Source organism: Ailuropoda melanoleuca, chromosome 12, assembly GCF_002007445.2.
Source record: "Ailuropoda melanoleuca isolate Jingjing chromosome 12, ASM200744v2, whole genome shotgun sequence".
Classification (NCBI taxonomy): domain Eukaryota; kingdom Metazoa; phylum Chordata; class Mammalia; order Carnivora; family Ursidae; genus Ailuropoda; species Ailuropoda melanoleuca.
In genome coordinates, this window is record NC_048229.1 from 68,739,368 (window position 1) to 68,762,026 (window position 22,659).

General features: G+C 48.1%; 2 protein-coding genes across 10 annotated transcripts in view; one reads left to right on the forward strand and one right to left on the reverse strand.

Annotated features, from left to right (window-relative positions):
• Positions 1-6,939: 6,939 nt before the first annotated feature.
• Positions 6,940-11,000, reverse strand: LOC117795222 (translation initiation factor IF-2-like). The gene is made up of 3 exons (XM_034638892.1): positions 9,983-11,000; positions 9,565-9,672; positions 6,940-7,718 (listed from the first exon to the last, which is right to left on the reverse strand). The coding sequence occupies exons 1-2, from the start codon at positions 10,865-10,867 to the stop codon at positions 9,565-9,567; spliced, it is 993 nt and encodes a 330-aa protein (XP_034494783.1). The 5' UTR covers positions 10,868-11,000; the 3' UTR covers positions 6,940-7,718.
• Positions 10,538-22,659, forward strand: part of ST3GAL2 (ST3 beta-galactoside alpha-2,3-sialyltransferase 2) — a 49,159-nt gene continuing 37,037 nt past the window's right edge. For 8 of the 9 annotated variants that reach the window (XR_004619110.1, XR_004619111.1, XR_857128.3 and 5 more), the window contains exon 1: positions 10,542-10,674. The gene's annotated coding sequence lies outside the window, so the exon portion shown is untranslated. Of the gene's footprint in view, positions 10,675-14,998; positions 15,132-22,659 lie in introns of all 9 variants that reach the window. The other variant, XM_034638889.1, reaches the window with a different exon arrangement.

Here is a 22,659-nt window from a genome sequence, read left to right on the forward strand (position 1 = left end):
TATGGATGGGGATGGGCAAGGAGAACTTCAGTTTCATCGATGTCGTTTGAAGTTTTCTTACAAGAATGTACTTTCCAAACCTACTGTCGTGGGTAGGGAGCCTGAGAGGTCTTGCCATCAATCTTAAAGGAGATGAGGGACCCCGCTCAAACTCTATGTAACCTTAGCCAGTCCTTGGCTACTCTGTCTCTCCTTGTCACTAGCTATAAAACAGGTTAGTAATAGTATCAAATGCCTGAGATTGTTGTGAGGATAAGATAACTTCTTGACTCCATAGTAAATGCTCAAAAAACATTAACCATTAATAGGATTATTTTTACTGTTGTTCTCCTGTTGCCTCATTAAAGCAGGGTCTTTGGTTTGTCCATGATTATATTCTCAGTTCCCAAAACAGTGCCTAGGACATTGTAGGTGGTTAAAACAATTTGTCAAATGAATGAATAACCAATGATTCCCTAGTCAGCCCCCACTACCCCACCTCCTCCCCCAAATCTCTGTCCTTCCCTTGGTCTTCTCCTCCTAGAGTCATTTCCCCCTCTTCATTTGGCCCAGGTCTGATCCCCCAGCCCCATTCAGTGCCTGCTCTTTCTTCTGTGAACCTAGGAAGGCTCCAGGGAAGTGATGAGCTGTCTCCCACTGCTGCTGTTCTCAGCAATGCAGAGCCCCACTCTGCAATGGAGTGGAAGGCAGGGAGGCCTACCGCTGCGGCTCTGGCAGGGGCTCAAGGAAAACTGTGTGCCCCAGAGGCAAAGGGGTTCATCCCACTTCCTAAGGCAGTCACACTGAGGGGGAGCTCCAAAATCACTCTAGAATTCCTTGGTCTGAGTAGGAAAGATGCTCAAAGAACATTTTTAATAACATGAAGCCCTCGGCACAATCCATCAGCAATAGACAACAACATGTAGCTCACTGCTCAGTACATAGTCCCACTGTCTGGGGTACAAAGACCCATAAAAATAAAAGTTCTGGTGCTGTAATCTAGGATAGAGTATAGTGGTTAAATACTGTGGTGCGAAATCAGACAAATGCTCCTTAATTTCTATTAATTTCTTACTGTATGAGCAAGACACTCAACCACTCTGAGCCTTATTTTCTTCATCTGTAAGAATACAAGAATATTTGCCTAATCAGTTTGTTGGGAGGATTATGTGCTAATGCACACAAAAGGATTAGCACAGTGCTTGGCCAGAGTAGGCATGCAATTTCCTTATTAAGTGCTGCCAGAGTATGAGAGCCCAAGTCCAGGAGGCCTTCTTGGAGGAGGTACAATCTGCAGGGCCCTAGATGAGATGTATGCCTGCTGCTGGTAGCAGGAAATACCTCTGAGAGTCAGGGGGATATCCCCATGGGGATAGCTTAGGTTGTGTTCCCTAGATGGACAGCCTGAGAGAGGGATTCTTGTGCAAATTATTTATTAGGGCAGTGAAAGAAGCAGGATAGGGCAGAGGAAGAAGCCAAGCAAAGATGTCTAGCCTCAGTCTGATCCTATAGTGAGCTCTGAGGCATCAAATGCAACACAAGGTTTCTGTGTCTCAGAAGCAAAGGACCTGAACTGTGTACCCCACATCAGTCATTCACAGGCTGTGGGCCACTGGGAGGTGGGGAAAGGAGGAGTGTAATTCCCCAGGTGCATCTGGATGAAGCCGCTCCTGTGGACTGAGGACAATTCTCTGGAGAAGGGTGAAACCATGAGTCATTAGCTGCCAAGGCAACAGCTGAGAAAAGTGGAGAATGGGTGCACCATTGCTGTAAAGGGGTGCGACCCACAGCATTTACTATAAGAAGAGTAGAGAAGACATGGGAACTAGTTGAGGAAAACGAAGAGAGGATATTCAACTCTTCTGCTAGGTCTTCCAAGGAGAAAACAAAACAGCTGGTATGTTTTATAAAAATTATTTTTTTTAGGGGCGCCTGGGTGGCTTGGTCAGTTGAATGTCTGCCTTCAGCTCAGGTCATGATCTCTGGGTCCTGGGATTGAGCCCCTTGTCAGGCTCCCTGCTCAGTGGGGAGTCTGCTTCTCCCTCTCCCTCTGCCCCTCCTCCCTACTCGTGCTCACGCTCTCTTTTTCTCAAATAAATAAAAATTATTTTTGAAAGATTTATTTATTGGGGCGCCTGGGTGGCTCAGTCATTAAGCGTCTGCCTTCGGCTCAGGGTGTGATCCCAGAGTCCTGGGGTCAAGCCCCGCATCAGGCTCCTCCACTGGGAGCCTGCTTCTTCCTCTCCCACTCCCCCTGCCTGTGTTCCCTCTCGCTGGCTGTCTCTCTCTCTGTGTCAAATAAATAAATAAAATCTTAAAAAACAAAGATTTATTTATTTATTTATTTGAGACAGAGCAAGAATCCGCACACGAGTAGGGGGAGGGGCAGTGGGAGAGAGAGAATCTCAAGCAGACTCCCCACTGAGCCTGAGCCCAGTGGACGGGCTCAGTCTCACAATCTGGAGATCATGACCTGAACCAAAATCAAGAGTCCAGCACTTAACCGACTCAGCCACCCAGACACCCCAAGTGTTTTAATTTTTAAAATGTCCAACTCTTGATCTCAGCTCAGGTCTCCATCTCACGGTCTTGAGTTCAAACTCTGCATTAGGCTCCATGCTGGGTGTGGAGCCTACTTTAAAAGGGGGGAATAAATAAAAATAAAAATCCAGACTTGATAAAATAAGCAATGAACACTTTTTGTAGAGTGTTTAAGTGTACTTCATCTTTAAATGAGGACCCTCTTCCCCAAAGCCTGACCATTGCCATGCACAAGTATCTTGTGCGGTATTTTCCAAAGCGCTTCTGTGAGATGGTAACAAGTGTTGTTGCAGGTGGGGTGTTGACCCATGAAACAAAGGCAGACAGACTTATTTTCTTCTCACAACTTTAAGAAACCAATATACTGGATAAACAAAGTGTAGTATATCTGTGCAATGGAGTGGTATTCGGTCATAAAAGAATGATGTACAGACATAGGCCATAACATGGGGGAGCCTTGAAAACATTATGCCAAGTGAAAGAAGTCAGACATGAAGGAGCATATTTAGTGTGATTACATTTATATGAAATATTTAGAATAGTGAAACCAGAGAGACAGAACATAGTGGTTGCCAGGGGCTAAGGGGAGGGAGCATGAGTATAGGATTTTCTTTTGGGATCATGAAAATAGAAGGATTGGTTACAAAGCATTGTGGATGTACTAATTACACTGAATTGTGTGCTATAAAGTGGTTAGTTTCTGGGTGCCCCCTCCAAAAAATAAAATAAAATAACAAAACGGTTAGTTTTGTGTTATGTGATTTTCACCTCAATTTTAAAAGAACAACAAGCTTAGTTGCTAATGGGATGTCACTGTTCTCAGGCCTTCTCGGTGGACAAAGGTAGGGAAAAAATACATATGCACGGAGAACTTTCCACTAATGTGTAAAGCATTTCACACACAGGTTAGGGAGTCCTTTCATAGAGGAGCATCTCACAGGACCTGCACACCTTTTAGAAGGCTGATCCAGCACGTGGAACATTAATGGGAAATGGTTCCCTTGAAATGAGTCCCCTAGGGCACCAAGGATGGGGCACAAATGAGAGGATGACTTCTATTTTAGCATCTTTCTTCTGCTTTTTCTTATGGCTTTTGAGAAACTGCTCCGATCTGTGCCTCGATTTACCCACCAGAACAATGGTCTCCATCAATATAATTGAAAGGACCATTAAAAAAAAAAACTTGATATTTTGGGGGTGCCTGGCTGGTTCAGTTGGCAAAGTGTGTGACTCTTGGTCTCGGGGTTGTGAGTTTGAGCCCCACGTTGGGTGTGGAGATTAAAATAAAGTCTTAAAAAAAAAAAAAGCCTTGATATTTTTAATGGTGTTTGCCAGAGTGCTTTGCTAGGTCTCAGTATCTTAGAAGGTAGGATCTGGTTTTTCAATATCACAGTGCCCCCCACTGTGCTCTGCATATAAGGAATACGTAGTACATATTATATGAACGACCTTGGATGAGCGACTTAACCTCCTTGAGCTGCCTGCCAATTCAATTCTGCCAGAAACTAAGAAATAATTTCATTAATTTAATCAATATTTCTTGAAGTTCTGTTTGGACATACAAAAGCCAGTGCCCTGCTCTCCAATAGTTTGGCATCCACCGAGCTAATGAGAACAGAAGACACCATCAGTTGAAATGTCCTCAATCTATTCATTTAATCTTTAATTTGGATCATCAACATTTATTTGTTTGTTTGTTTGTTTGTTTGTGAGAGAGTGTGAGTGGGGGGGCAGAGGGAGAGGAAGAGAGAATCTAGAGAATCTCAAGCCGACTCCCCACTAAGGATGGAGTCCAACTTGGGGGATTGATGTCACGACCCTGAGATCATGACCTGAGCTACAACAAGGGGGTCAGGTGTTTAACAGACTTGAGTCACAACATACAGATGCCATAACATCTAGATCACTTAATCTTTGCTCTTATGATGTTGTAACAAATAGCCATCTCTGGATATAACTAAGAGTATGTGTAAATAGGATACTTTCTTACAGATTGCTAGGTCAAATGGTGTGTGCATGTGTAATTTGAAGATATTACCAAGTTACTCTTCTTAGAGGCTGTACCAATTTCTAGGCATACTCACAGAATATATGAACCTTGTTCCCCACACTCCTGCCAAGATAGTTATCAAGCTTTTTGGTCTTTACCAATCTGATAGGTGAAAAATGATATTTCAGTGTGGTTTTAATTTGCATTTATTTTACTAAAAGTGAAGCTCAGAGGGGCACCTGGGTGGCTCAGTCGGTAAAGTGTCTGCCTTAGGTGGGATTGGGTCCCGCATCAGGCTCCTTGCTCAGTGGGGAGCCTGCTTCTCCCTCTCTCTCTGCCTGCCACTCCCCCTGCTTGTGCTCTTGCTCTCTCTCCCTCTCTTCTGCTCTCATTCTCTGACAAATAAATAAATAAAATCTTAAAAAAAAAAGTGAAGCTCGGAAAATAATGATTGGTGAGGATGTGGGGAAATGGAAACCCTTGTCACTGCTGTGGGAATGTAAAATGGTACAGCCATTATGGAAAATATTATGGTGGTTCCTTGAAAAATTAAAAACAGAATTGTCATATGATACAGCAACTCCACTGCTGGATATATACCTAAAAGAATTAAAAGTAGGGACTTAAAGAGAGATTTGTATACCCATGGTCATAGTGGCTTTATTTGCAACAGCCAAAAGATGAAAGCAACCCAAGCGTCAACTGACAAATAAATGGATAAAATGTGGAATATACATACAATAGAATATTATTCTGCCTGAAAAAGGAAGGAAGTCCTGACACATGCTACAGTGTGGATGAACATTGAGGACATTACGCTAAGTGAAACAAGCCAGACACAAAAAGACAAATAGTGTCCTCATGCTGATATGACTTCATAGTCGAATTTATAGAGATGGAAAGTGGAATGGTGGTTGTCAGGAACTGGGGGGGAGGGGAAAATGTGAGGAGTCATTGTTTATTGGGTACAGAACTTTTCAGTTTTGCAAGATGAAAAGAGCTCTGTGGATGGATGGTGGTAAGGGTTGCACAACACTGTGAATGTACTTAATGCCACTGAACTGTACACTTAAAAATGGTTAAGGTGCTAAAGTTCATGTTCTGTGTATTTTACCAGAATTTTTCAAAAACGGAAGCTCTGCATCTTTTCATATCAGAGCCACTGTGTTTCCTTTTTTTGTGAACTGTTTATATAATTTTTACATTTCCTGTTGGTTTCTTGGTCTTCTTACTGATTTGCAAAAGCGCTTTATTTTAGTTCCTCACCTTTTCATTTAAATTGCAAAAGTATCTCCATTTTCTATTAACTTGGATGTGGAAAAAAATGTTACAATGAACCCCAAGTAACCATCATCCCCCCACTCCGACAGTGGTCAGTTCAGTCAATCTTGTTGTATCTATACCTCCACCCAACCCTGGATTATTTTGAAGCAAACCCCAGACATCTTATCATTCCATAAATACGATTTCAGGATATATTATTAAATGAGGTCTCTTAAACAAAAAACTAACCGTAACACTATTAGCACACTTAAAATTAATAACAACTGCTTAATATCCAATGGTCAGTGTTCAAATTTCCCCTATTCTAAAACAACTTTTTTTTTTTCAGTGTATTTGAATAAAGTCCATACATTGCAAATGGTTGGTAGGGCTTTTAAAATTTATAGATTCTCTTCTATCTTTTTTTTTTTCAATTTGCAAGGTATTCATTGAAGAAACCTGGTCATTTGCTGATTATATCTTCCGTGGTTTCAAATAACCTGTTCCTCTGATACCAGCATATTCTGTACATTGGGTGTTGTCAGCTTTGGGGTGGTTTCTCTCTTCAACACTACTTTCAGAGTATCATACTTTCATTGTCTTCAAATGAAGATGGTTGTCTTTGGTTTTCATGACACTGGTGATCTTTACCTCGATCCACTAATTTATTCAGTGTTGGCTTAATTTTTTAACGAATGGTTCCCCAATTGTCCCTGCATCGTTATAGAGTAATTCACCCTTTCTCCCACTTATCTGAGAATGTATTTTTACTATCCGGCAATTTTCCTTTAATATTTAAGCTTATTTTTTTGAGTATTTGAGTTTACTTCTAGACTGGCAGGTCTGTGTCTTTGACCTATCATACATACTATTTTAAGAGTAGACTTTATAATATGTTTACGATCTGAGAGGGCTAACACCCTTTACTACTGTTAGTTTTTTAAAAAAATTTCCTGACTAGCTTTGTTTGTTATTTTTCCAAATAATTTTAAAAAATTAATTTATCTACTTCTCTCTCCCATCTCCAAAAAATGAACAAACAAAAACCCAAAAAACCTGCTGGTATTTGTACTGGAATCACATTAAATTTATAGATTAACTTAATTTATTTTTGATAGTATTCCTATGTAAGATCATAGTATTTCTTTCAATCTTTACAACAACTCTAAGAAGTGAGGTCTTTTATTATTATTATTCCCATTTTACAAATGGAAGAATTGTGTAACTTGCTCTGGATCACACACAGCATTAGGGGTGGGAGCTGCCAGATCGGTCTGACTTTAAGCTTCTGTCCCCCAAACAGAAACCCAGAGAGCGAGGGAGCCAGTTCCTCTCCTCTTTGCACCTTGCTACTTAGTAGCTGTCTGCCTCCAAACCCCTGTGCTCTCATGTGCCATGTTCCAACTCCCAAATTCCTTTTCCACTTCCTCTCTTGCACTGGACAGTTCACCAGCAAAACTAGGCTTTACAAAGAATGATTCAAATCCAAATGCTACACTGAAGCAGTTGGGGAGAACCTTCTGGAGGAAGGAAAATTCAAGGTAGACTTCGGACAGTCAGGCAGAATTTGGATTGGTGGAGGGGATGGGAAAGCAGAACCAGCAAGGGGAAATGGGTGAACCAATCTGACGTCTAATTGGGAGGTGGTAAGGGTGATGATGAGGGTTTCTGTTGGAGCTGAGGTAGAGAGAGGGTCTCTTTGTCCTGCCCATGAAAGGGCATCTTTGTTCTCCCTGAATCATATGCAAACAGAGATCTGGGAGATAGATGTAAACTCAAAAAATTTCATGTACCTTCTGCATGTGAGAAAATGTTGTCATTGCACGTGACTCAGGTGTAGAGGCCAAGCCCCTGTAGGAAGGGCCTGGCAGCTGGTTTTATGGGCGGAGCGTGAGGTTGCATGTGGATTACTTAGCCTCCACCGGCCTGTGATGGTGACACAAATCTAAAAGAAACAGAAAAACATTCCAGAGTTAACTTTAGTCAAGGTCCAATGCCTCTGGTGGCCACTTGGTTACTTGCCCAAAGACCTAGGAATAACTCACCCTTTTGGCCCTCAGTGGATGGGCGGAAGACTAGAATCTGGGCCCTGACGACTCAGTGTACCCACCCACTTTGTCAAAGATAAACAAAACCAGACACTAAAGTGGTTAGGCCAGATTTTAACCAGGAATATACTACTGCGAAGAGAGTCCAATATGAACTGAATTCCATTTCAATTTGTAGAGGTGACTGGGCATTTTAAAGCGAGAATGAGGGAGTATGGAGGGAGGTGAGCAGGGGCTCAGTAGTCAGGGAAGTAAAAAAACGAGAAAGGATTGGTGGGTGTAAATGCTTAGGCCAGTGGTGTCTGTTAGCGGGCAATTACCGAAGTCAGGATTCTATCCTCCCACAGAGATTGGGAGACAGAGGCCCTATCCTTCCTGATGATTACATTTCAAAGGAATGGCTTTCAGGTCCTTGGGAAAGGCATACCAGCGCTGCAGGAGATACATACACATCTCAAAGGGACAGAGGAAGGAATCACCGTTGCAAGCCCTTTGTAGTAAATGCGGAAGTTGGTGTAGTCACCTATCTTCAGGTGTTGGCTTAAACCATAAATCGTTTTGGCAGCCTTGAGCTTTATCTGGCAGACACCTTAGAAGAGATAGGGTCATCCTAGGGGATGTGGCTTTGGGCTGTTAGAAACTATGTTACTGTTTAAGTCTTTAACGTGCAGGAAGAAGGATGAATGAAACCATTTGTGTTGAGGAGTGTAGTTTTTATAGGCCGAAGTTGAGGCCTATTGGAGAAGAGAGCTCAGAGGAGCCTGGCTTAAGTTTGGTCAAGCAGTGAATCTTTGTCACCTTACAGCCGGAAAGGCCTAGGATTGTGCCTGAGGGTGATGGTCACCAAGTGTTATTTGTCTTCAGGGGCTTGTAGCTCCCAGAACAAATGGCAGGACAGCAGGTGGTAAGAAGAGTCTACCTGAGAGGTCAGGAAGCCACCTTCCCACCTCTCACTACCCCAACCTGTTTTATTTTTACTTACTTAATTTACTTTTTAAAGATTTTATTTATTTGAGAGAGAAAAAAAATGAGCAGGGGGGAGATGGACAAGGTGACTCCCCACTGAGCAGGGAAATCAACATGGGGCTCAATCCCAGGACCCTGAGATCATGACCTGAGCTTAACCAACTGAGCCACCCAGGTGCCTCCCCAGCCTGTTTTAAGTCATAGCCCACCCAGAGGTAGTGGATTCTACTGAGCCCATTGTACTTCCGGTTTGAGATCACACCCCTTGGCTTACATCCATGGGGGATGGGGTTGGGGGGCAGTTAACACCAGGCGTACCTCAGCTGCCACCCTTGGCAACAGAAAACGTTCCCAGTTTTAGAGAAAACACCAAGGGCTAAGATCTGGAACACCTTTCAGTCAGATGGCCCACACGGTATTTTTCTTTACAGGATGAACTGATTTGTTTGTTTATTACAATTAAAAAGAGCACTCCTGTGCTAAACTACACTAGGACCCTGGCTTACATGCCCTGGCTTTTCACAGGCTGATATTCCACACCAGGCCCATCCTTGAAGGACAAAGCCAGAATTCTAGCAAACAAACACCAACAGTAGCAGTTCTCAAAGTGGTTCCCCAGACCCGCAGCCATCAGCCTCACCTGGATGTCGTTAGAAATGCAAATTCCCAGGCACGCCCTAGAGTTAATGAAACAGAGACTGCGAGTTGGGAGTCCGCTGTATTTGGGCAAGCTGTCCAAGAGAATCTGATACACGCCAAAGTTTGAGAACCACTGACCTACGGGCTTCCGCTCTGCCAGAAGAGATGAAGCTTGGAGGGCGAAAGTGCGGTCGACCTGGAGGTTCTTGGAGAGTTTGAGTTAGGTTTGGAAGTTGGGGAAGGTCCCTGATAAGAGAAGACATGAAAAAAATATTTAAAACGTGTGCGCCTCACCCTAAACAGTAGGGAGAGAGCTAAGAACATCTGACAAGAGAGAGTGCGACTGGAAGGAGGTGCTCCGGGAAATCCACAGTCACTCTGATCCCTTTTCCCGGGTGGGGAAAACCCCACGCCCACGTAGCTCGCTCCTGGAGCCCCTTCTCCTCTCGCCTGAGCGCAGAGGCCCCACCACAGCTCTACCGGCTTGCAGAGCCCAGGCACGAAGCCAAGCTGGTCTCAGGTCATGGCTCTTTGGGAGCGCTAGTGGGAACTGTACCCGAGGCGGTGTTCGGGGGCCCAGAGGCTTCCCCTTGAGCCGAGCTCGGCCGCAGCTGGCCACAGCCGCGTCTGAGAGGCATCCTGGTCTACAGTTTGCATCTCCCTGGGAATCCAGGTATTCAACCCGAGGCCGGGCCACCGCAGACCCCACTTCCCTCTGTTTCAAACACCTGGAGCCCAGCCTTCTGGGCATGGAGATTTCCCATCCCCCCCCTCCCCGACCCCACCTCCTGCGCGGTAGACTACCCCCGGGCCCCGGACGAACTACAAAGCCCACAATCCCTAGGGCGTGCGCGCTGTCTATCGGGAGCTGTAGTCCTGGATGTGGGGCACCCCTAGGCAGCCCAGCGCCGGCTGCACTCCATATCCCAGCATGCCTGCGCGCGTGCGGGTGGAGGAGGGTGGGGGAGAGACGGAGAGGATGTGAATGGGGAGGGGGCAGCCGCCCCCTTCCCCCACCCTTCCCTTCTAGCCGGGCTGGGGTGGGGGGAGGGGCCGGACTGAGGCGGCGGCGGCTGCTCGCTCCGGGAGGGCAGAGCCGGCAAGGGCGGGACTGGCCCGCTGCAGGAGGACGAGGGAGCCGCGGAGCTAACGGGTCCGGACGCCACCAGCGGCGGCGGCTTTCTGCACGGGCGGAGGCGGCGGCAGGAGCGGCGAGTATGGCCCGCGCGGCGCCGGGCGCTGACTGAGGTGCGCGGGCGGGATGAGGACGGGCGGGATGCGGGGCCCCCCGCGCCCCTTGTTCCCCGAACCCCTTCCGCGCGGGCAGCTGGCTCGGCCGCGGCCCAGACCGGCCCGGTCCACCCCGGCAACTTCCCCGGGGTAGGAGCTCTGGGTTCCCCCATGGGGGCGGGGGTCCGCTTGTCTTGGCCTCAGTCCCCATCCCCGCCTTCTGTTTCTGCACCTCAAGCCGCTCCCAGCCCTTGAGGCGCGACTGTTCCACTCCTTGGTGGCAGCCCCCATCCCCAGCTCTGGGAAGCGCTCCCTGCCCCAGTCCCGACTTACTGTCCACTGGCTAGTTCGTACCGCAACCCCTGCACGCTCTTGGCCTCTGAGCTACCTGGAGACCCCTGCTCCGCTCCTCTTGGCCACAGGCTGTCTTTGCACCATGAGCACCTCTCTCCTCTTTCTCCTACTTGGCACTGCCCCCTAGCCACCCCCAATGGCCCAGTTCTCTCTGATAAGACCTAACAGCTTGACCTCCTTCCCACTTTGGAGAAACTGAGGCATGACATAAACCAGAAACTTGGCCAAGGCCATGCCCCAGTCCTTTGGGGGCTGACCTGAGCCCATGCCTTGGAATGGCAGTCATTTTTTCCTCCAGCCATTCCACTGTAACTGGACCAAACTTCCCAAGCCCCCTGCTGCATCTCTGGGCTGAGCTCACTTTAGGTTCCCCTTTAGCTTTCTACCACTTCTGTTAACCCCCCCCCCTTTCCCATAGCCCACTTCTGGCCCTCTCTGCCTGTAAAGAGTCACCCACCCATTGCTGCTTTGCTCAAGTTAGTCTTTCAATTTCTATTTCTTGCCAACTGCATCCATCTCCCATCTTGTCTCTTGCTTTACAGTTGCATAAAGCACTGAAGAACGAGTCTAAGATATTGGGGGAAGAGAAGTGCTGGTGGCAGAAAGGGAGTGGCAGCCTCTTCCAGTCAAAGCCTCTGAGGGGGTTTCAGGGCATTCTGGGGCCTCTGGGAAACAGTCATTCCTAGCCAATAACTCACACTTCCATCTTGTCCTTGCAACAATTGTCTAGACGCCAGTTGGTCATTCCTTCCTCTTATTACGCCTGGTGGGCTCTGAAGTCCCTCTGAGATAGAGGGAACCTCCTGCCTTAGTAGAGATGGTAGCATAAGAGGAGTGTGGGAGACCACACCCCTAAAACTTATCTTATTTCTGCTGTTAACTTTGGAGGGGGGTGCTGGTTCAAGGAAGGATACCTGCTAGGTGCCCTGAGCACTTTGTGGAGGAAGGCACAGTGTCTGTAGCGGTATCTCGAGTTTAGTTGTAGTGTTCATGGTCTGAAGGGAAGAGGGAACCAGGACTCACAGAAGTGGCACAGACTTGCCTAATTCAGGTTTTTGTTTTCTAATCTTCCTTTGGCAAATTTGCCTTTAGGTCACCCCTTTCCAGCCCAATCCTGTTTCCCTGTGGGAATTTGGGGAAGGGAGGAAATCTGTGAGCCATCAGGAAGGCTCAAGAGGCTCTAGAAGTTTGCTGGGGTCCTGAATGAGCAATCTTGATCTGAACCAGATGGCTCACTGCTTTAGCACCCCCTTTGATCCCTCCCCCTTGGCTGTGAATAGGATGCCTTTAACCTTGTAACTTGAGATTAGAGGAAGGGAGGCCAGGGGGCCAAATGTCTGTGTGTTTATATCTGCATCTGCACACTCGTGTGCAAGCTTGCCAAGGGCCTGTGGGAGTGACCCTGCCCAGGAATGCATTGTTGTGATATGCTATGGCATGTTTGTGGCCCTATAAGAACTTTCTGAGTCCAAACTCCCGATAGGGCCAATTTCCAAGTGCCTAAGAACCACTGGGTGTGGCCTTTTGGGAGCATATCCCCACATGTCAAGCTTCTGGACCTGAGACCTGCCTCTGGCTAAGGATCACTCCTCTTGAGAAAGCTGCCTGCGTTTGAGGAGTCCAGAATAGCAGCACGGGGAGGGGGGGTTCCGGAACTCATGTTCTCTTTTCCCTAGTCATGGCAAGAGAAGGTCTGAGGGTTAGGAGTCTGGGGAAAAGGGTGGAAAGTGGTTCCTTTGACTTCTTCTATGCCACATCCTGCCTAGTGTAATGTACTTGATTCGGGCCCCCATTAGACTGTGGAAGTTCTTCAAATGTGTCCTCATTTCTGGAATACCATCACCCAGCTCGGTGCTTGGTGTAGGGTGTTCACCAAATGTTTGAGTTAAAGAATAGGGTCATACCATTAAAGGTTTAGGGCAAGGTTCCTCATGCTTGAGCAGGCATCAGAATCCCCTCAAGAGCTGTTTAAGGCACAGATTGCTGGGCCCCACTCCCAGAGTTTTCTGATTCAGTCAGTCTGGGTGGGGCCTAGAATTTGCGTTTCTGCTCAGCTCCTCAGAGAGAACACTTTGCAAACCACTGGTTTGGGCTATAACAGTTGCTTGGGAGATTAATCCAGGCAGATATAAGTCTTATGAGGGACTTCTACCTTGCTCCCTACCCAGGCCTGTTCTGGCAGCTGCCCTGGATTGGCCTTTGCCTTTCATTCTCATGCTGCCCAGTGCTGGCTAGGTTAATGGTAGGGGTGACTTGCAGTGCCTGAGCTCCCAGTCCCACTGTAACCACATAACAGACACTACCCCATGGTTATTTGAAGGAAGGCCCCACAAAAGCGGGATATTTAGGAACTAAGGCTTTGGAAAAGTAATGGCTGTGCGGACGTGGGGAAACAGACACTGAACCACCCCGTCATTTGCCCTGACTCTGTCTCTCAGACTGAGCAGGTTGGAGTATTTGCAAGGTGAAGTCCTGCCATGGCCATGCACTGGACAGGACACCTGGGAATCTCTGAAGGTTAGAAAAGTGGGAGGAATCACTTCCATTGTGCTTTTACTTTGTGAAGCATTTTCTATGTGTCTTTTTTCAGTGAGTTTATAAGGCACGTACAGATCCAGGTAGGGTTACACAGCAAGCCCTAAGACTCTTGATTCCAGCCCTCTGACAGAGCATCTGTTAAAGCCTCTACTAACAGCTGGAATAATGGCTGGTGTTAACTGTGTGCTTATTGCTAGCCAGGCACCGTGCTAGATGCCCTCACATTGCAAGTTTGGCATTATTGTCACTACCTCGTAGATGAAGTACTGAGACTTACAGAACTTACAAGACTTGCCCAAACTCAGACAGCTAGTAAGTGGAAAATCTGGACTTCAGACTCCGGTCTTTCTGATGGCACACTCCACATTCTTTGTTGCTCGCTGTCTGTTTTGCCCAGTAACCCTGTAATTGTCCTTTGGGTTGTCTGCCCCCAGAGTCTGGTGAATTTTACTGAACCTGAAACTGTGCTGGGTTGCTGGGTGTTGTGGAGGGGATAATGAACTAAGTCACTGTCCCCTAGAAGTGGGCTAAGGCAGGTGTCCCAATGTCTTCAGTGGAAGAAGGCAGAAGGGACAACGTGTGGCTTGTTGGTTTAAAGGAAGCAGAAACCATCCCCATAGAGGGTTCAGAAGAGACCTTTGGGCTCTGAAGGGGCAGGTAGAGCTTCAGTAGTACCTGTGGGCTAGAGAGGTGTGCAGGCCAACGGGTGCTGAGGGAGGCCATCGTGGCACTTACAGGGAGTTTTCCCTTTTTCCTGGAACATAGGAAATGTATGTTAAAAAGTACTAAGAAAATCCTCTTTGGTTACAAGCAACAGCTTGGCTGACTTTGGCAGAAAAGGACTTCCTTAGAAGGTTGTGGGGACTCCCAGAATTAGAGAGATGACTCAACACTCACGTCCCCTCCAGGGTCTTGGAGTTGGTACGGCAGGAACCATAGGCCAGCCGACTTCCAGGTACCACTGTCGCCAGGATAAATCTGCCGCAGCCGTGCTCAGTAATTTTGTCACCACAGCTTGGGATGCACATCCCAGGGAGGAGATGTCTGGTTGGCCCACCCTGGGGGCATGGCAGGCAGTCCCCCCAGACTGTATCAAAAAGTTAAAGTCCCCAGAAGAAGAGAAAATGGACACTGCAAGAGATCAGTCCAGAAAGCCACTAGACAAGGACTTTAATTGGCAGGTGGCAAATGGAGCACTTAGTTCTGACAAGTTCCTGAGCCAGCAAGGGGCAGACTGGCGGCAGGAAATATATATAGCTGCTCATAAGGGGACAAGAAAAGAAGGGAGGGAGGAAACAGAAAACTAGGTAGATAGGGTCCAGGTGAGACGTAGTGAAAGCTGGAATTTGGCAGCAGAAATGGAAAAGAATAGACTGATTCTAGAGAGATTGCAAAAGTAGCTATCATCTTGCGGAACAGACACTTGATTGGTTGGGGTTTGACATTTCAGCGCCCGGGTGATGAGGTTGGTCCCTTTAGCTGACATGGGGAAGTCAGGAGGAGGAAGAGTTGCAGGAGAAGGTGATGCGCCCTTGCTTTGGAGGAGCTGTGCACAGGATGCTGACGGCACATCCGGAGCCTTGGTGAGGTCATTACTCCTGACTCCACTCTGCCTGAGGTTTGGGGCCTCAGCCCTGAGGAGATGGGGCCCCAAAGCCACAGGAGCCCTGCACATTCTGAAAGCAGCTGGGGCTTTGTGGCCGTGGCTGAGCACGCCTGCATCTCTTCTCTCTCCACCCATGAGCCTCGGGTGGGCTTCTTCCTTCCCTTTCCCTACTCTCCGTTCCCATGCCCCAGTTTCCCTACCCTGTGTTCTGCAAACCTGAGCCCTTATCAACAGATGGGCCTGGCTCACCTCTCTGGGCACCTGGACAAGGAAAACCTCCTTGTCTGCTCAGAATGCTTGTTAACAATAAGTCCTTGCTAACTATTAGGGCAGACATCTCCAAGTGACATTTCGGGAGGAGAGGGTCTGAACTTGCTATCTGGGGAGAGCAGGCTTTTCCTCCGTTATGCTGTGCTCACCAGGGATGCCTACATGTGTCCCTAACCAGCCATTCTAGAGTACTTCTTGGTGCTGATTTATAAGTCATTATTGTAACTACAACATATTGTCAGTGGAGACTTCATGTTGCCATTACAGATCTCCTCTAAGGCTCCAGGGCATAGGCTGGGCTTTGGGCCACCCCAACTTGCTAGTTGAGAACTGGGGAAATTTTTTCTTACAGGAATGGGAGGGAGGGATCAGGGTCCTCTCTGGGGCTGGAGCGGGAGGAGCTGTGCCAGTGGGTACTTTATGCCCACAGATTCTCAGAAAGAAGGTCATCTTCCCGGAGTGAAGAGACTGTTTCCCTCAGTCCCAGCTATTGGCATTCAAATATATGTGATCTTTTGCCATCTGTAAATGCAGCTCGTAGTACCATGTATAATAAAGTGAACCAAGGGCAAGGGAAATTTAGAGAAAAATGTAATTTTAATTTTGATATCAGTGCTGAATTTTTATTTGTGTATAGTAATATTAAAACAAAAAAATAGTTTTGTTATTCAGTGTTAAAAACAGCCTCAACCCAGCTTCTTCCTTCTGGGGGATATGACTCTGCAAGTGAGGAAGCCCAGGGAGGGTAAGCAATTTACTGGCTGCTGAGATGGGAAGGGAGCCAGGGCTAGTGAGTCTGTGGCCCTGAGGGGCTTTGTTCTGTGTCCTGTAGTCCTCTGTTTTTCATCTCTTCCTGGGTTATCATCTTTGCCCTTTAGGGTCTCTTTTTTCTCCTTCTCTTCCTCCATGGGATCAGGGTAGGAAACATACCAGAGGGACACTGAAAGTAGCTCCACTTCCTGTGTGGTTAGGGGGCGAGGCCCTTCCTGCTCCCAAAAGAGCAGCATTGCAGGGCTTGAGAGAGAGCAGGGGACCCTGAGCTCTTGTGTCATGACCTAGGGACCCCAGAGAGCAGTCCTAGTCCTGCTCTGCCCTTTCTGGAATCTGTCAGCTGTAAAGTTCTAGCACCAATAGGCAACAACCTCCCAGCCTCAGAAGATCAGTAGCCTTCTGGGGAAGAAAATCAGCCATAAATGCAAATAGCTAATTGGTCTAGGGGGAGCTGCTCTGGTGAGGAAAAATCAACAAGTTATTTATTTGTATGGCTAAAGGGAATTTGGAGGGGTAGTGAAGAGGGGAAGATGAGAGGTGGTTGTAGGAAGAGGTCCAGGTGAGGGTACAGGAAGATGGGGTGGAGATGCCCCCTTCTCACTCCTATCATCCCCACAGCTCCACCCCCACTCCCTTCTTTCTTCTTTGCAGGCTTTTTTTGGGTTGAAAGGGACATTAGTAGAACTTTGAATCTCCCCTGACGTGTAAGTGAAGTTCCCTCCAACCCTCATTCCCACTGAAGTTCAGTTAAAGACAAAATATCAACCCTTTGATGCTGCTGGTAAGTAGAACCAGAGTCAGGAGGACATATGAACGTCCCGTGGGCCTGTGCTCCGTCCTTTGGCTGTGCCAGTAAAACAGCAGCCGGGTGGAATGAGGCTGTGTGGGCGAGGCGAGGGAAGGGAGAGAGCCCCTGAGCCCCTCCTGGTTCCTCTCTTTCTTGGGTTCTCTAGAAAGCCATGCAAGTCTGGGGTTGCCAGCCTGAGAGGGAGTTTCCAGGGGTTGGCCTTCTCTGTTTTGTCCTGTCCCAGAGGGCTTGGTGTTTCCCTGGACCCACACCTGCCTTTTCAGCCTCTGGCTTCCTGGGGCCTCTGGCCTTGCTTAGGAAGAGACCCTGGGTACCACAGGAGAGAATGAAGGGGGTGAGGAGAGGGATGGGGGCCCTGTTCAGGCTCTTCCAGTGGAGTGGAGGCCATGTCTTCCTTAGACAGGAAGATGCTGTGAAATGGGGACTAGGGTAAACAGTTTACTTCAAGAAGGTTCAGCCAAAGGCCAAAGTGGCAGCTGTTTGATGAAAGAATTTCCTCAGTGCCTGAGGAGTAATTCAAGCTTGACCCTAAAGCAGCAGTGGGCAAACTTGTAGGATGAATGGGAGTTTTAATCTCTCAAGTGGCGTTTCCTGTGCATATCAAGAAGATACCTCAGGTCCCTTCAGACCTGGATAAGGTATTTTGAAGGGTGTCTTCTTCCACCTGAGCTGCCTATCCTAGTAATTCCCACCCATCTGGGATCTGTGGGCCTACCCTGCTCTTTATGCTATGCAAAACAGGTTGTAGCCAGCAGCCCCTCTGTTAGCAGCCTGTGAGGCCAGGGTGGAAGCGGGGACTGGCTGAGGACCACAGGGCCTCAGGGCAAGGCTATTTAGCTTTTCTAAAGAGGAAGCAGCTTGTTTAGTGAGGGAGCCCCCCTCAATGATTTTCTGATACAGGGCCATTGCTACCTTAGCTATACCCACAGGGGTTTGATGCTCTGTGACCCAGGGCGAGTCCCTACCTCCCTCTAGCCTGGCTCAGGGTCCTCCTCCAGGTACACAGAGTTTGAAGGCCTTCTCAGGGACTTGCTCTTAAGCCATCTGGTAGACCCCACTGAGGAACACCATATCCTGAATGAGGCAGTGGTGCTGGGGCCCCAGGTTGCCACTATGTGGTCTGGATACTTACGGGAATCAGTTTGACCTTTCTTCTAACCTGCTTAGAAGCATTAAACAGCAGCCAGCCTGCTCTGGCATCTCTGGAGAATTTGGGCTCTTGTAGCCAGGAGATCTGTCCCTGGCCTCCCATTGTCCTCATCCTTGCCTCCTCCTAATCTTTGCTCTGATTCTGTCCTGAGTTCAGGCAGAAAAACCCATCTGGTCTCTCATCACATTCCTCCCTTCCTACAGTGGCCACCGGCTAGGCCCCAGGGTGACTGTTTATAGGGTTCCTGTTTCTTTCTGTTCCCAATTCCCTCCACCTGCTTATGCCCTGGGCTCTGCTCTAGCCAGGTTTTTTTCTTGCAAAGCCAGGGTGGGACCTGAGCTCACAGGCTGATCGTGAGAGGAGGCACATCAGTGGCACAGGTCCAGGGCAAGTCTGCCAGGAGTTGAGAACACACCTGGAAGGGGATGGGGGGAGGACTTCATAGTAGAGGAGAGAAGGAGGATGGTGAAGAAAAGGCCACACTCCCCAGGATGAAAGGCCTGATCTGAAAGGGCAGGGCATGACTAGAGGAGACTGGTTTGGATGGAGCATAAGGTGTGTTGGATAATTGCCAAAGAAGGAGGGGCAAGATGGAAAGGTCTGTCTGAGAAATGGGCCCCAAGACCCACTCTGGGGCAGGAAGGCACAGGCTTTTCTGCGGGACTGTGCTGATCACAGAAGGATTGTGTGTGCTGGAAGTGTGGGAGGGGTTGTTAATGACTGCTTGTTCTCTCCACTGGTTGTGAGGCTGCCAAGGGTCAGTCTGATAAGAGGGAAGAGATAGACTTCTTGAGTTTTATACTCCCGACAGCTGCCTTCTCTCAGCTGGCCCCACAGATACTGACAGTCTATTGTGGCACCACTCTTGGTCTATCTCCTCTCCTTCCTGAAATACACAGTCCCTGGCTGCAGTCCAGCTGGGTTTCCCCTGCCTGGCCGCCAGTTCCTGTTCCCATCTGTGGTCAGATGAGGCCTGCAGTGGGGGGAGGGGTCAGTCCTGGCAAGACCATGCCAATTCTGAGCCTGACCCCAGGGTGGGAAGCCACCTCAGGTAGGGATCAGGGCTCTGGGTTAAATGGTGACTCCCAGACCTGCCTGGTCCATTTTGGTCTCAGGATTACCTTGCCACCCACTCACCCAGGTCTGGGGCCAGAAGGCATTTGGGGAGTCCTTCCTTTGCCCCAGAGTTTTGGGAGGTTTGGCCATTTTGCCGGGAGGATTCAGAGATGGGGGTCTGATGGGATCTGATGGGATTCCCATTTGCAAAGATCACTTTGGCCTCTCTGTGGAGAACGCATTGGAAAAGTCTCTAGCAGGTCTGGGGCTTTAGCAATCAAGGGGCTGCTGTAGGTGAAGAATGACAGATCCTTGGATAGTGTGATGGTGATAGACATAGAGAAAAGTAGAAAGATGAGAGATCTAGGTGGTAAAAATTAGGTGGACTTGGTACTAGGTTGGCTGAGGGAGGTTGGAGGAAGGAGGTGGTCACAGATGGCCTTCAAGTGTTAGGGTTGGATGAATGATGTCCCTTTCCCAGAAAATAAGAATGCGGAAAGAGGACCAGGTTTGGGGGCTTAGAGCATGCATGAGTTTGGTTTGGGGCAGGTTGAGTTGTGAGGTATTTTTGGGTCGTCTAAGTTATGTCATCAAGGGGTAGCATCCAGAAATGAATGGAATAGAAAGATCTGGAATTCAGGGGGATGTCTGGCATCATTTGAAACACCAGATGTGACTTTTTTTTTTTTTAAGATTTTATTTATTTATTCGACAGAGAGATAGAGACAGCCAGTGAGAGAGGGAACACAAGCAGGGAGAGTGGGAGAGGAAGAAGCAGGTTCATAGCGGAAGAGCCTGATGTGGGGCTCGATCCCAGAATGCCAGGATCACGCCCTGAGCCGAAGGCAGACGCTTAACCGCTGTGCCACCCAGGCGCCCCATGAAACACCAGATGTGACTCTTAACAGGTTGAGAAATAGGTTTAGAAGGGGATTCCCCGAAAATCTATTGCCAGACAAGGAATGCAGTTTGAGTCCTGACTTCGCATTGTATCCCATGGTCAGGGTCATATTCTCTTTCCCTGACTGATTCAGTTGGTTCAGGGCCTAGCCAGGCAGCAAAAGGCACAATGCCCTCCCTTCCTGAGTCTTCCCCGTGGTTTAGGGACTCTGGTAGTGGACAGTGCTGACCCCAGACCACCCAGGAAGACTATGCATGTCAGAGCCTCCCTCACCATCTGCATATCTGGGCAGTGTCCCTGGCTGGAGAAGGTCTTGGGTCCTGGCCAAACTGAGCCACTGCTGGGAATCCCAGGGCCACTTCTGTTTGTGTGGCCTCTGATCTGGGTTGACTTGTCAAGGATGGGATTTTTAGGGGCAGGTTCAGGGCAGTCATTCTGTCAGATGGCGAGTTATACAGTAAGTTGCTTTAAACTTTTTTTTTAAGATTTTATTTTTTTATTTGACAGGGAGAGAGAGACAGCCAGCGAGAGAGGGAACACAAGCAGGGGGAGTGGGAGAAGAAGAAGCAGGCTCCCAGCGGAGCAGGGAGTCCAATGCGGTGCTCAATCCCAGGACCCTGGAATCACGCCGAGCCGAAGGCAGACGCCAATGACTGAGCCACCCAGGCGCCCCTTAAAAATTTTTTTAATTTAAATTAAAATTTAAATTAATTTAAATTAATTTAGTTAACATATTGTATTATTAGTTTCAGGGGTAGAATTTAGTGATTCATTAGTTGCATAGAACACCCATCAGTTGCATAGAACACCCAGTGCTCAATGCATCAAGTACCCTCCTTAATGCCCATCCCACAGTTACCCCATTCCCCTCCACCTCAGAAACCGTCAGTTAGTTTTGGCTTTTAAAAAACTCCTTTAAGTGAAATGGAAGCTGGCTATACATGTGTGCAAGGTTGTATCCGTTGGACTTATTCAATTACATAGGCTAAAAATCCAACTTGAAGTGCCCGTTGGTAAAAGGGACTCCGCCGACTCATACCTGAGTGTATGGCTGACTGCAGGCCGGGAAGACGGGGGACTCAAACCACATCCATCTCACTCTGCCCTTCTCTGTGGTGAGGCCACTCTCAGTTCCCACCTGGTAGTCCCCAGTGGCCTACCGGCAGGACCCAACCCTGACCCAGTACTGTGACTGAGTACATTCGATGCTCTGGTTGGCCAGGCCTGGGTGACATGGCACAGAAATGAAAATTTGAAGACAGGCACCAGGCTGTGCAAGGTGTGCACTGGGACTCAGGAGATCTTGGGGTCGTTCTGTGGCCTGACTTACATATCAGAAACACCACTGTAGACAAACTGAGAAGGATTAATTGCCATTTATTAATTTACCTTGTTATAAACTAACTACTGAAATGTGGAATGGAACTTAGAATCATTGAGTCATTCCATTTACAGATCAGGAAGTAAAAGTTGAGAAATTTGCCCACTGTCCTCAAATCAGAAGGTAGAAACACAGAGAAGAGAACCCAGGTCATCCGATGTGGGCAGGGTTCACACTTCCAGTGTGAAGTGGAGTTTTTTATTTTTTATTTCTTTAGGTGTTTTCTAGCCCTTTTAGCTGCCCATCCACAAGGAGTGATTCATCCCTTGGACTACAGGTCAAAGAGCTGACACAGGCAGGTTATGGCAAAGGGTCCCTTCTTCCTGGTGGCCCAGGGCCATCTGCATGGTGGATAGTGTTATGCCGGAGTCTGTCTGAGATGGGGGAGACACTCACTGTGACTTCAAACTGGTCCCGGTAAACAGAAGCATTGGCCCAACTGGCAGGCTTCTGCCCTGGTGCTGCCTTCGTTTGTCCTCTTGGCTTCCCCAGTGCTCACCTTCCTCTGTATTGTTTCCCAGTGGATCCTGGATAAGGATGTAGCTCTAAGGCTGTTGTGCTTTCTGGATTACGTTGGGTTATTTCTTTTTTTTTTTTTTTTAAGATTTTATTTATTTATTTGACAGAGATAGAGACAGCCAGCGAGAGAGGGAACACAAGCAGGGGGAGTGGGAGAGGAAGAAGCAGGCTCATAGTGGAGGAGCCTGATGTGGGGCTCGATCCCATAACGCCGGGATCACGCCCTGAGCCGAAGGCAGACGCTTAACCGCTGTGCCACCCAGGCGCCCCTACATTGGGTTATTTCCTGTTGGGAAGAGTTGTGCCCCTCTGTCTTCTCCCTTGAAAGAGGATACCCAGGACAGCAGTGCCAGATTCAGGTACAGGTGACAAATAGCACAATTTTGACTTTTTTCCCATCGCCTCCAATTTGTGAGGGAACAGAAATTAGACCCAGCTTGGCAGAGCCAGGAATGAGGTGTTGTAGAAAGAGGTCTGGGCTTCGAGCCTCTGACTTAGAAAGAGGAGGCTTCGAGTTCAGTCTGACACAGCCTTCTTGCGTTGCATGGCCTCTGATCCAAAAAGGGAAGGCTGTCCCCATGAGGGGCTTTGGGGGTATTGGAAAGCATGAATGATTAACAAAATGCTGGGGGTCCTCGGAGCCTGAGGG

What these genes read in the sequence shown, in the direction of transcription:
- LOC117795222 (XM_034638892.1), bottom strand. Translation starts at nt 10,867, where the DNA reads ATGGGGACTGAGGCCAAGACAAGCGGACCCCCGCCCCCATGGGGGAAC. An exon ending in GCCCCCGAACACCGCCTCGG is followed by an intron (nt 9,673 to 9,982) that starts GTACAGTTCCCA and finishes TTCTCTTATCAG; the next exon opens with GGACCTTCCCCAACTTCCAA.